This window comes from Aythya ferina (assembly GCF_964211825.1).
Source record: "Aythya ferina genome assembly, chromosome: 2".
Lineage (NCBI taxonomy): Eukaryota > Metazoa > Chordata > Aves > Anseriformes > Anatidae > Aythya > Aythya ferina.
In genome coordinates this window covers 16233971-16247305 of record NC_140297.1, presented here as the reverse complement: position 1 = coordinate 16247305, position 13335 = coordinate 16233971, and the positions used below count along the sequence as shown (strand labels likewise).

At 37.9% G+C, this 13335-nt stretch overlaps 1 protein-coding gene across 17 annotated transcripts in view; it reads left to right on the top strand.

Annotated features, from left to right (window-relative positions):
- Positions 1-13335, top strand: part of SVIL (supervillin) — a 135819-nt gene that overhangs the window by 106085 nt on the left and 16399 nt on the right. For 15 of the 17 annotated variants that reach the window (XM_084512046.1, XM_084512041.1, XM_084512042.1 and 12 more), the window contains 7 exons: positions 1508-1585; positions 6914-7061; positions 9637-9726; positions 9809-9895; positions 10924-11101; positions 11381-11553; positions 12806-12961. In XM_084512046.1, coding sequence (XP_084368172.1) covers positions 1508-1585; positions 6914-7061; positions 9637-9726; positions 9809-9895; positions 10924-11101; positions 11381-11553; positions 12806-12961 — 910 coding nt within the window. The remainder of the gene's footprint in view (positions 1-1507; positions 1586-6913; positions 7062-9636; positions 9727-9808; positions 9896-10923; positions 11102-11380; positions 11554-12805; positions 12962-13335) is intronic. The other 2 variants (XM_084512052.1, XM_084512040.1) reach the window with 1 other exon arrangement.

Genomic DNA, 13335 nt, shown 5'->3' with positions numbered 1-13335 from the left:
TCAAAATGTTTCTTCACAGTTGTATTCATGTTGAGATATTTCTCTAAAGGTATTATAATCATTTATATGTAGGCTAAACTGTAGAAAAGCCATAAATTTCATGGAAAAGCTGACAGAGCAACTTAAAATGGGGAAAAAGTAGAATAAGGAATTAACTCAAAGTGATACAGACTTGGGGGGGGTGGAAAGTTGCGATTTACATGGAGGTCCAGCATCTGTTTTAATGATTGCTGCATATAGGAGGAAAATTTGTTGGAAGATGTGAGACTTCTTAAATTACTTACATGTACGCTAAAACATACTTGGACAACTTAAAGAATTGCTCTATCGTCAGGGGAACAACTGTAGGCTGTGGAATGTCTTAGAAAAGAATCCATTTTATTTTGGAAAAATATTTTGGATTCAGTACATTTTTTTTCTCTGTGTAGAAAACATAACTAACTTTAAAGTCTTAGTATCAAAACAGTGGGACTTACTGGAATGAAGATTCCTGTTTTATAGCTGGCCACTTTAACGATGCCCCTGATTAATGGGATTACCAGCTGCACCGCAGTAGCACTGAAGCAGTGAATGACATTTGAAATGCACTTAATTCTTATGGCGAGCTTGTATTGCAGCTCAGTACTGGTGTTAAAGGCCAGGACGGAGCAGTCAATTCCAAATTACTCAGAGATGAAGCGTATAAAAATCTTAAAGGGAGTAGGCCTTTAAAAAGTGACCTTTAGGCAAAACATTAGTCTCCTCCTGTGGTAATAGTTTTCTCCATTTCAGATATGGCAGCCACCAAGTGCTTGTACCCAGTGCTAATCAAAGCTGAAGCTTTAATGGCTAGGCTTCATTTTGGGCCACTCTAACAAGCTGCAGTTGTCCCATGCTGTGCAATGTTCTGTATTAACCTAGAGAAAGGAAGAAGAATTATCATTGTTAAAGCCATGTCTTAATCAGCTTTGGGTAAGCCCAGCTCTGAAGCAGGGGTTATTCGTAGGCTTTGTTTAGGATGGTAAATTCACCTTTGCTAAGCGCTGTGGGCTTAGTGCTTCCCTCCAGATGGTTTTTGAGTATCTCAGTTTTAGTAAATGTTCTTTCCTTTTGTCCTGAACATAGGTGAACATAGGTTGGTTGATTAAACTCGCTGCAGAATTGTTCCCATCTTGGCTGACGTGGTTCATCACGTTACTGGTGCATGAAAGCAGAGTGATAAAGATTACCAGCATACAAAATGTACATCTCCTGACTGGGCTGATTAGTGCTGTGTTGACCTGTAGTGATGTTGTTACTAACATCTTTAATTCTTGCATGGAGTGGCTTTGGTGAACATGCTGTTGTGTTACGAGAACATTTTTTGGTCTCTGGCTTTGCAAGAGGGAAAATGCTTCTAGAAGATTAAAAGATTGAGATTTACTTCATCTCAAGACCCTGGGGAAAATGAGTCTGTTTTCCCCCATCTTCATCTCTGGCAGTCCAGTTCTTTTCTAATTCCTTTACTTTGCTTCTGTCCTTGTCATAGGAACCTGTATATGCTTCTACTTACTCTCCTGTTATACCCGCTGTCCATAAATTTCATCCTTTTCTACCTATTAATCAGGTGAGCAAACATCCACACAGTTTAAATGCTCAACAATATCAAGTAAGCACATTCTGACTTTTTTTTTTCCTTTTACATAGGGAATTAATAATCCTCTTAGTTGATTAACCAGCTTAATAAGTGCTGCTTTAAAGAAACCTAACAGGAGTGGGCAAAGAAGCAAGCTGTACACAAGAAAACAAGGAGAGTTCAGTGGAAGGTCTTGATAGATCTATGCAAATCTAATCCTGCTTTATTGCTATGCCTCCCAGCTCAGATCTGTGGTGGTAGTACTACCAGGAATCCACTCAGTTCTCCATTCTCCCCCGCCAAAATACAGCATGTGTCTCATGTCAGGAGCACTCTGGCTAGTACGGGTAGTGGTAATGAATCCAAGGAACAGTTATTCACTGCTAGAAGAGATGATGATGATTATGGTAGAGACTACTGAATATTTACCATTTCCACATTCACTTTCATAGAAGTTTTTGGGGGTGTTTACTCTGATTTTTTTTTTAATCAAAAATTAAATTTTGGGCTAGCAAATGAAAATCATTATTGTTACCTCTACCCTGTAAGCTCTGAGTTTAATATAGCTTTATTACTATTTGACTTAAGATAACCTATTCATTTTGTCGTGATGGAGTTCATCAGCTCTATATATCAAGAAGGTAAATGTATCATCTAACTTAATAACATAATATCCCCTCAACAGTCTGTGGAGAGAGAAAGTCCTTCAATAGCTGTTCACCTCATTTATCTTAAATGAGGATCAATTGCCCCCAAAGCATAGAAGTTATTTGTATTACAAGGCAAATACATACCTCTTTTATATAATTCATAATAGTGGTTTTAAATGGATTCCCACTTTGAAAAATACATTTTTAGTGTCCATTTTTGGTTTGGACTCCTCCAGCTAGGGGCCGACACAGACCTTGACATAGAAAACTGTCAATACTTGTATTTCTTGTGTTTATAAAATAGAAATAAGAAAGAAAAGAAGCTTAAAAATATAAGGCAGGCTCACAGACCACTGTGAATTGTGTTCTTGTGACCCGATGTGGCACTGCTTAGACTAGAAAATTGTAGGGTACAAAATGGAGCATTGCCTAGATGTGGGCCCTTCCTTAGCACAAATTCATGCTGCAGAAACAGGGGAGCACCTGTGCATACTCCCAAGAAATGTGTTGCAGAGCTAGAAGAGACCAGCATCATCAGCCAGCCCAGGCAAGCAGTGCAAGAAAAGTAATCCCTTCATCTAGCTGTTCTTACATCGAGTTTATAACTCTTCCTCATACTTGAAGTAGTTCTTTTAGAAAAAATACATGGTCTTTATTCTCAACTGTCTGAACATGGAAAATGCACTGCAATTTTAAGTAATTTTTCATGTAAATTACTCCCGCTCTGTAGAACTTAACTCTTAACCCTCTCTTCAGTAAGAACATGTATTCATCTGAATTAATATGAGGTAGATTGAAAGAAGAAATATTGAAAAAATATTTTAGACCTTTTCTGAAGCTTTACAAATCTATTGGGATCCTGGATAGAAGTGTAGATGCTGGAAATGGGATGAGATATTTCAAGAAAGATCCCAGTATGGAGACTCACCATCTTCCTCCTCTCCTCAGTATTCTTGTTTATACAGTAACGACGGATGATACCAGTTCTTAGCTGCCATTGTATGTAATCCCTCTTTCATTTGATTCAGAACTACTGCTCCATGTTTTTCCTCATCTTCTTCTATATTTTTAATTGGCTATTTTTTTTGCTTGATTCTCTTTTCAGGTGATAGTGCTCTTAAAAACCTGGCTCACCAGGTTGTTCTGATAACCTTTTTTTTTTTTAATCTGTGTGATCATTCATCTTTATCACGCACCCTTCTCTTGTGTGGTGGTGTCATCCTGAGGTTCTTCTCAGCAGAACTGATTTTTTTTTCCACATGCATGAAACCATACTGGTCAGGGATGGGATGAAGCACATCACTGCATGGCCAGGCCCTGTTTAGAAGTATTTTTTCTGTCAGTTAACTAGTATATAGTCTGCAAGCTGCAGTGATATTTTTATATTGCTCAAAAAAAGCTCCGAATGTCATCTGTGATTAAGTCAAATATATTAAAGAAATCAGAGGTAACTGTGTTAACATATTTAATCATACTTGATCTCATCAAACTTACCATTTTGATTAAACCTGTTTTCCATAATGCCATGTGGAACGGCATTAATTATGCAACTGTGCTTTGATTCTTTATTGATTGTCTTACAGCAGTCTTCCCATGATTGTCTGGAAAGAAACACAACTTATGTGACCCGTACTTACATGCTTCAATTCTTCTGCTGCTAAAGATTGTTCCTATCTTAGCTTTTATCAATCCTATGCAATTTTTTGCTCTGTTTTATTTTTTAATTGCTGCTTGTGTTTGTGGCATCTCCTATTCCAGTTATTTCATGCTGCTGGATGCCAATTCTTTGGACCCTTTCAGTATTTAACTTGATTTTAAGATTTTATCATTCATCTGTAACAAGAGATATCAGTGAAAACATAGATGTATTTTCCACTACACATTCAAATGTTTCATTGTGTATAAGTGTAGTGGGAAAAGCAGCATTAGATCTGTTGTCTTCCAAAGCTTTTACTTACTCCTGATATACTAAAATAAATTCCTTATTTTGATTTTTTTTTTTTTTAATTGGAGTCTCTAGCATCCTTTATCAAAAGGTCACAGGTATGAATTTGAGATTTTTATTAATTTTATATCTTTCTTCATTTTTTTTTCTATTTGGAAATAAAATTTGCACTTTGAGGACTGGCAAGGCTTATATTTCTCACAACATCTTCCCTCGAGCAGAATGTGTTTTAGCCAGCTCATTCCTCCAGAAATGCTGCCCTTTGGCAATCGTGCAAGCTATTTAAACTACTCCCAATTACCAAGGGTATTTGTTATGAATTTTTTTTACTGACAATTGCCTTGGCTCATACTAGTTCTCTAGCTATAGAAAATTGTTCTTTCTTTTAAGCACAGCATATGCTTTTGTTTTTCACCAGGACTGTTATGATGAGTTATATGGGTTAGGGATTGCTTGCTGTCCGTCCATTCAGCTCATCATTTTTGAAGTTCATTTGTTCATTAATAGGGGAAGGTGGGAGTCTTTGTGCATTAGGAAGAGATCTGTTATGAAATTGCTTCAGGTTTTGTGATATACGCATCCAGGCTGATTTTCAGGAACTTGAGGATGTTTTGCCCAATGGAGCAGCTTTAAATCTTCCATTAAAAAAAGAAGTTTGTTTATGCTGTTAGAGAGCTACTTACTGTCTTTTGTTCTTTGACACTGCTCCAGATTTACTCATGACCTTTCTTAAAATTTATGTGTGCAGCGATTAATGCAGACACATTCCAGATCTGTGCCTTCAGAATTTCCAGTAGCTCTGCACATTCTTCATGTATTCTCTGGAGGGAAAACGTGAAATTAAGCCCCCATCACTTGAGAGAGAAAACAAACAAACAGAACTCACCAACATATAAAATACTACGTCTTCTTGCCTCTTCACTTCCTTTCATATTGTAATCAAAGACATCATCCTTGCTAAATTAAAAATATTTGGTTTGTGTTTCAAATTTCACTTGTGGTTTCGTTGGGTGTTTGTTAATTTCCTCACCAGAACTCCTGTAATGTGTTGCTATGATTTCTTTTCTGCCAGCTGCTCATCCCAGAGGTGGCTGTGCTTCCAGCATTGGAATGAGTGGAGATTGAGGAAAACAAGTAGGGGTTGCTTTCAGTGTTTTCATTTAAAGTATTCAGAGGCTTTTATGGAAGAGGAAGCAATACTCTAATAGACTTGCACTTTTTATATTTCTGTTGAATATTCTGGAGTTCTAGGGAGAATTCTCAGTGTTTTATCCTGATTATCATGACTAGCAGTCATAGTGTCTGGCTGCCCAACTACCTTTCCTGATAAATTGGGTGCAAACATTACTGCAGAAGGTTACAGAAGTACATGGAACTAGAGGGAGGAGTGGAGGGCTTGCATGTTCTAGTTCTTGTAATACAAGGGCTTGTACTACTACTACAAGCCACTTTCTTGGTTTGTCTTTACACTTCTGCCCCATGGATGCTGCCCATGGTACACGCTGAAAGGCATAAGAAAGTCTCTATTTCCCTGTGCCCCCTATAGCCACAACAGTTCTTGTAAAGTTTTATTTACAGGGTTAACCTTGGGCCAATTTCTTTAGTGCTGTTAATCGAAGGAGAATAAATAAATAAGAATATGTGAGTTTATATCCCTTCCTTGTATCTTGACACCAAGAAGAGTGTTTACCTCACATTCACAAGCTTTTGGGTTCTTTTTCATTTCAATTCTTTGTGGTTGTATGAGCTAGTGCTTTGCTAAAGGTTTACATTTTCATGTGGTTTTTCAAATCTAGCAGTTAAGTTGTGAAAAAAAAAAAGTCAAATTGCACACAACTTGAAAGTCATTCTAGAGCTGACAGCCCCATGCACTAGAATGCTTGATGTCTATGCGGTATAATCCCTGAAACATTGCCACTTTTTTAAGCAAAGTGCATTGAAGCAATGTTTCTTTGGCCTAACCTAGCTACAGCTGAGAATGTAAATTCCTTCCTATTTAATGTACCTCCATCAATCCTGTGTGTTAGGGCACTAAGATGCTTAATGCTCCTAGCTGCTTCTAATCGCTCAAGCTGTTGGGTGCTACTCTGTGAAGAAAGCAAGGAAAGCTGAGGGTGACCCATAAAAAAAGGTGAGGGGGGAAATGATCACAGTCATTGGAAGAATATTCAGAAGAGCAAACTGACCTAGGACCTAAAGTGAACAGCCTCTGGAGAGATAAGGCTGCTAATCCTGCCTGGAAAATGAAGTTGCTGTAAGAGCGTGGTTCAGAAATGACACACTGAGGTTCCACTTAGTTGTTATTCCCTGTGCCACCTGCGAATTTGCACACTTGAAAACATTTGCTGAAAGTCAGATTAGTGATCTCAGTAGTGTAGCAAGTCACATTTCAAGAGAACAAGGTCTGGAAAATTATATCACATCCAGAGTAAATGGTTTATTTTGCTTAGAGGGATGCCATTTGCCTTGGCCGGTAGTTTCAATAAAAGGTCAAAGAACATAGACCAAAACCTTATCTTCACAGTCTAATGAGGAAGCAAAACAATGAGGCTTGTAAGGGCCGGGGTTACTAAGCTCTCTCTGTGACTTTCCTTCAGTAGCATGTTGCTCCTGTTCTCTTGCCTCTACAGCTGGCATTTGAAATATTCACCTAGTCCTTTGCTATATTCGGGTCGGTTTACTTATTTTTAAACATCTCTTTCTCTCTTCCCCCTTAAAAATCAGAGGCTAGCAGATAATCAGGAGAGTCAAATGACCATTGAAGAAAGAAAACACCTGATTACAGCTCGAGAAGAAGCCTGGAAATCCAAGGGTAAAGGAGCAGCCAATGACTCCACGCAGTTCACTGTAGCTGGCCGAATGGTTAAAAAAGGTCAGTGATGAAATGATCCCAATATAAACAAGCCGCTGCTTATCTGTCTAGTCAAAATAAAGTCAGGCTAAAGCTAAGCAGAAACAGTATCCATGTTTAGCAAGAGGAGGGCTGTTTATATTCAACCAAATATCACGCCATAAGGCTGTTCTCTCTAGCTTCTTGTGGCTGTTGGTATTGATCCATTTTTTTTCTGCACTACTGCACTACCATCCAATCATTACTGGGATCTGTACTGGTGATCATCAATCACTTCAATGTTTCATTTTTCCTTCAAATACAATCCAGAGGGCACAGTTGGATTATTCTTCCTTATTTATTTCTCATTTGAAAACCCAGGTGCAGTTTTTAGAAAAAAGTTGTGAAATCTAGCCATTGCTGTTGCTGGCACTTGCCCCACTCCTAGGATCTCTGGGAATATTTAGCAAACATGTGTTATTTTTATGGATGATGTTTTGGACGACAACTTAAGTGTTGTGTTTGGCTCAGGAAATCACTGAACAGATTTCTGCGTAGAACCAGGGAGTAGAAATGACATGGGAGCAATGCTGACATCTTTGGGATCTCTTGAATTCAGCCCATCACTGTTTCCAGATGCAATTATTCTCTGGAAGTGGACAGAAATATGTGAAGGTTGTCCATGGCAGAATACAGCTGTTTATGCAGTGGGTCTGGGAAGATGATAGTTTTGGAAGAAGGTACCTAAACTGATCTCTTGTAGCTAGAGAATAATAAAGTTTGCTCTGTGACAAGAAACTGGTTGTTAAACACAACAATGAACCTTGAGTTTTATGACAACCACCCAAGAAACATATTGTGGATTGAAGGCAGTATTACAACAGGGAGTAAATCTATTTGCAGTCTAGAACACACTCTGTTTGCAGATAAAACAGATGATACTGACAATTACATCTATTAGCAGTGTGCTTTAGCTGCTGCTTACATCGTTTTGCTGCGAGAGATGCTAGTGATCAGTGTTTCAAGACTAGCCTGTTTTGGAGGGTCACCAATAAAATGTGATATTTTGCCAAATACATTGATCTTGTGAAAGGAAGAGAAGGTGATAGCATTTGTTCTTAATAGGGAAAGAAAAATATCCTCTGTACCTAACTCTGTACCTAAAGGATCTCTTTAGGTACTTTAATCAGTCTTGTGGAGAAACAAGGTAATCCAGTGACAGTGACATCAATAAAAGTAGCCCGAGTGGGATTTTATGCAGATGTGTGCTATTTCTGTTGCCTAGAAGAAGAAATTATCATGATAGGTTTTTAATTTAAGGGATGATGAGAAAGCAATGCAAAATTAAATCCTTGTTACATACGGGTGCACAGATGCTGTATTTTAATTGCTTCTTACAGCTTAAAATTTTTCAGTCCTACTCAGAAGGTGATTCTTGACTAACATCTGAAGCAGATCTCGTTGTGGTCTTGTGGATTAAGTCCTGGGAGAGCTGCTTAAAAGCTGTGTCCTCTCAAATACATCTTGTTGAAGGCTTTACCAATTGACTTAAAGCCTGCTGAATAATTGAGTCTCTTAGGTAACAGGGGAAATGTGTGTTTGTGGAAAAACTACGTGATTATATTTTAAATCTGTGCCAGTTTTTGGTAATTATGACTTGCTAGGACTTGCAGTAAAGGTGGTGGAAAAAATGGTTAGTGTAGTTTCTCTCAGCACGGCATTGGTTTATCTGATCAGAACAATTAATGACTTAAACTTACGTGACTCAGTAATTAGTAAGCTATGGCTAAGTGGAGAACAGCTATTAGAGGAAGGCTTAAATATCATTTTCCTCCCTCACTGAAAACCTAGGCAACAATGGTTAATAGATGTAATCTTCACTACAGTATGCTTTTCTACCTAATCAGAAGCACTAAATCCATAGAGCACAATTTGTTTTACTAGAGCAACAGATTTGTATCAAAAGAACAAAAATGTCCTTTGATTTTTATCTACTGAGTCGAAAATGAATTGCTTCATGATAGTTACTGAGGAGGGAGAAGAGTACAAATTCAACAATTTTGCTTGATATGGTGGAGATTCTTCCATTTCTACTTTTCTGCTTCCCTGTGCTATAGGACAACAAAACAAAAACACACACACAAAACAGCTGTGCTCAAGAATTACTGCTTAATCCAGGGACTGTATTCACAGGTCAGAAGCATCCTGCTATGTTTATTAAAAATAGTTTTGGTTAAAAAAGGGTCCAGGCAGGGGAGACAACACCAGGGTCTGGGTAATTTCCCTGCTCTTTTTTTGCATCTTTTTGTTCAGAATGGTTGCGTGTTTCTAACGTGTGGCCTGAGTAGAACTCAAGTCCAAAATGTAAACCAAGTGACACTTGGAAAATAGCTGTGTTCTTGTGAATGGGGCAGTTTCTGAGATTGCTGTTGATTTAAGGAATGGGCAGGGCAGCACACTCCCAACATCACTGATACAACACTTGTGGAGGCTGGGGTAGTATAATGGACTGCAGGAAATGGCAAGGCTCAGCTCTTTCCCCTGTATAGCGTGCTCTCTTACTGTTCAGATGTGGTCTGACATGAGACTGTTTCTTCTGTTCTCTGTTGTTATGCAGGCCTGGCTTCTCCAAGTGCACTAACACCAGTAGCATCCCCTTTCAGTAACAGGCAGAAGTCTACCACTCCAGTGACAAAGCCCTTGGAAGGTAAGGAACAAAAATGGCTGAAATAAGTTCAGACTTTTTTACTTGCCATGACTTAACCAGTTTTACTTTCTGTTTTGCTCAGAAATTGAAGCCAGGCCTGATATGCAATTGGAATCCGATATGAAGCTCGACAAGCTGGAGTCGTTCTTGGGAAGGCTGAATAACAAAGGTCAGTACAATTACCAAAGAAGGCAATGTATTCACTCAGACTTCACTAAATCACTTGAAGTACTTCTAAGTTAAAATATCTGGTAACAGAAGCTGAATATTACTTTGTTCAGACAATACTTTCTGATTGTACAGCTTGTTTTCCTGATTCAGTCTTTGCTAAATTTTATCAAAAAACAAAAACAAACTATTGCATTACACGTATACAACAGAATAAATCGCAAATGCAAAAAAGTGCAACTTTCTTTTTTCTCCACATACGATGTACACATTCTTATTGAGAGCAGTATTTCTGAAATCTACACACTCAAGACACTCTGAACTGCATTGAACATATACCATGAAACAGCTTTAAATGTTTTTTAAACTTACTAAATTGAAGATATGACACTAAGCTGCTCCCAAGCACAATTCATCCACCTTCCTGATTTTTGAAAATTGATTTTCTGTAGCAGCTCATACAGCTTTCTTGAATAATTTGTTGGCCATATATAAAGCTGTCTAGAGTCATCTAGCTGTTTCCATCTTATATGTTAGTCTCCATGTTGTATGACAAAAATTCTTTTGTGAATTGTAGTGTCAAATACTGAAAATAAATGCATTCACGTTTGAGTAGCAGAGGCAATAGCATTGTATAATGATTGCACTGTACTAACTAATGTCAAGTAGTGACTTTCCACTTGTAGTTTTAGTAGATCTTTCAAGGCAAGGATTTGTTTGGGCAGAGGCACCATGGAATACACAAGACCATAAAATGCATATAACATCCTACCAAAACAACACATTTTTGATAGCGCCTAACTTTGTATTTCGCCATTTTTTCAACCATTTTGTAATAAAGATCTTTGCATATCAGTAGCACTTACGGTCCCACTTTATCATTTCTTTTCCTACAGACATTTCTACCATATTTCCCTTGAATTCCATCAATCAAAGAAAACCAAAGCAAAACCACAACAACCCTGTTAACTTCTTCTACAGTTAGAAACTCTAATTCAGTTATTTAATGCATGGGTTCTTTTCCTGCAGTTGCTGGGATGCCAGAGACAGTACTGACAGTTACAGGAAAATCTGTGAAAGAGGTGATGAAGCTGGATGATGATGAAACATTTTCCAAATTTTATCGCCATGTGGATTTCCCTTCCTCCTCAGTGCCTTTGGACCTTGATGAGGACTTTGATGCCATCTTTGATCCCTATGCACCAAAGTAAGATTTACTATTTTCATTGTTTTGAATGCAGCTATAGGGGTGGTGGTCAAAAAGTTCAGCTTTAAGATGTTTTAGTAGATATCTTAGTAGATATGTTAGTACTGGGCATGTCCATTTCTTCTACATATATTTGAAACTACTCTTCAGTCTGGATCAGTGAACTGATTCTGATTTTATTACAAACATCACACTCCAAATCAAAGCCAATCTCCTGTCATTAGATGCTTCTGACTAGCAACTGAAACTCAACTAATGATTTTAAACACTGTTTTTCAGGTTAATATCTTCTGTAGCAGAGCACAAACGTGCAGTGAGGCCAATGCGCCGAGTTCAGTCTTCAAGAAATCCCCTGAAAATGCTGGCAGCAAGAGAAGATATACTTCATGAGTACACTGAACAAAGACTGAATGTTGCCTTCATGGAATCAAAGAGAATGAAAGTAGAAAAAAGTAAGCTAACAGGATGGTTTGTACAAGCCACTGTCTTGCTAATTTAATTAAAAACAAAACACAGAAAAAAAAAAAAAAAAAGGAATAAAACATATTCTCCAGGAGACCATAAATTAGTTGAGGTATAAGGTTGAATGTAGGTTGGCCTAGGAGGTCTGAAGAAAAGGGCATGTTTGATTTCCTCAGGGGAAGCTATCTGCAGCCTCCTCTTGTGCATATTTATTTATTTATAGCAGTCACCTTGTGCAGAGGTAGCATTGTTACACTTGCAGGGTGAGGGCAGGAGATCAAGCAAAGCAAATCTAGAAAAATATTATGCTGTGGGGTGAGGGGGAGCCAGGAAGAATAGGAAAATTTTTGTTCAAGTACATTAGCTTCAATTTTGGGTCCTTGTATTCTTTCAAACTGGAACTAGCTTTCTTGACTCCCAAAGGTTAATTTCCATAAAGGATCTGATCTGTGCTGTGTAGCAGTGCTTTGTGTTTTGCTTGTGACATTGCTGTCTCCTGAGAACCAGACTGACAGCATGAGATGATACTGTACAATTTTATCAAAGGTTTGTCAAGCCACTTTTAACATTTGGAGTGTAACTTTTCTTCATTAACTTTGAGTAAAAAGAGATCATTTTTAAAAGTTGCCTGTATTGATGAAACACTAATGATATGTCTAATACTTTATTGCCACTTGAGGAGAATCATTTCCCTGAATTATAAATTCATAAACTGCTTTGTCTTTGGTTGCGAAATAAGCAAAAGCAGCCAAGAATTTAAGGCTTTAAGTTTACAGTAAAACACGACTAGTTCTTTGAAATATAAATGGCTGTTGCATCACACTAGCTGAGACAAATTTGAAGTGAATTTGAGTTCATTAGCTTTGGCGACTTGGGTCTCTTTCATCATTAATCATGTATATGGCATTGAAGTTCTGCACAGTACTTCACAAAACATTGGGTAAGTCGTGTTTCTTACTGAAGGTAGTATTTCTGCCAAAGATCGTAATTCTGACACTGACAGTTTAGTTTTGGATGGTATCTGGAGACTTAGGTACTACTAAACCCACAAATTCTTGAGGGTAGCAGTTAATCTACATTCAACTTGTTTTTTAGTGTTGCTGTTGAGGAGGGGAAACCTGGAAATATGTGAGGAAAATATTTTTTGTAATGCAGCAACCAAAGCTATTTTGAATATAATTTTGTCTTTGTGTGTGTGTGTGTATTTTCTCCATTTCTTTTTTTTTTTTTTTAATGTGCAAGTGTCCACAAACTCAAATTTCTCAGAAGTAGCACTTGCTGGCCTGGCAAGCAAGGAGAACTTCAGCAATGTTAGCCTGCGGAGTGTTAATCTCACAGAGCAAAATTCTAACAACAGTGCTGTGCCATACAAGAAGCTAATGCTGCTGCAAATTAAAGGTATGCTAGAGCTGTTTTTTACTTTCTGCACATTCTGGGCTGATTGCAATACGTGGGAGTTGCCATCACAATTGAATGCTTACTTTGTTCTAGGAGATCTCCAGGTCAAGATTTATGCACAAAAGCTTTTCTTTTCACACTAAGAGAAAGCCGTGTGGCAAATGCAAAACCTTACCAATAGATGTATGTTTTCTAAGGAGAAAACAGAATGTTTCAGGAATTACAGCTACCTCCAGTAGAAATGTTGGACTGTCCAATTTTTCTAGTCTTCAGTGCAATTTGGAGGTGAACTGACAATGTTTTTGCTCCACTTCCTTTTACATGACATAGCAATGTATCTGATTTTGCAAAATAATAGCTAGTTTTTTGGCAAA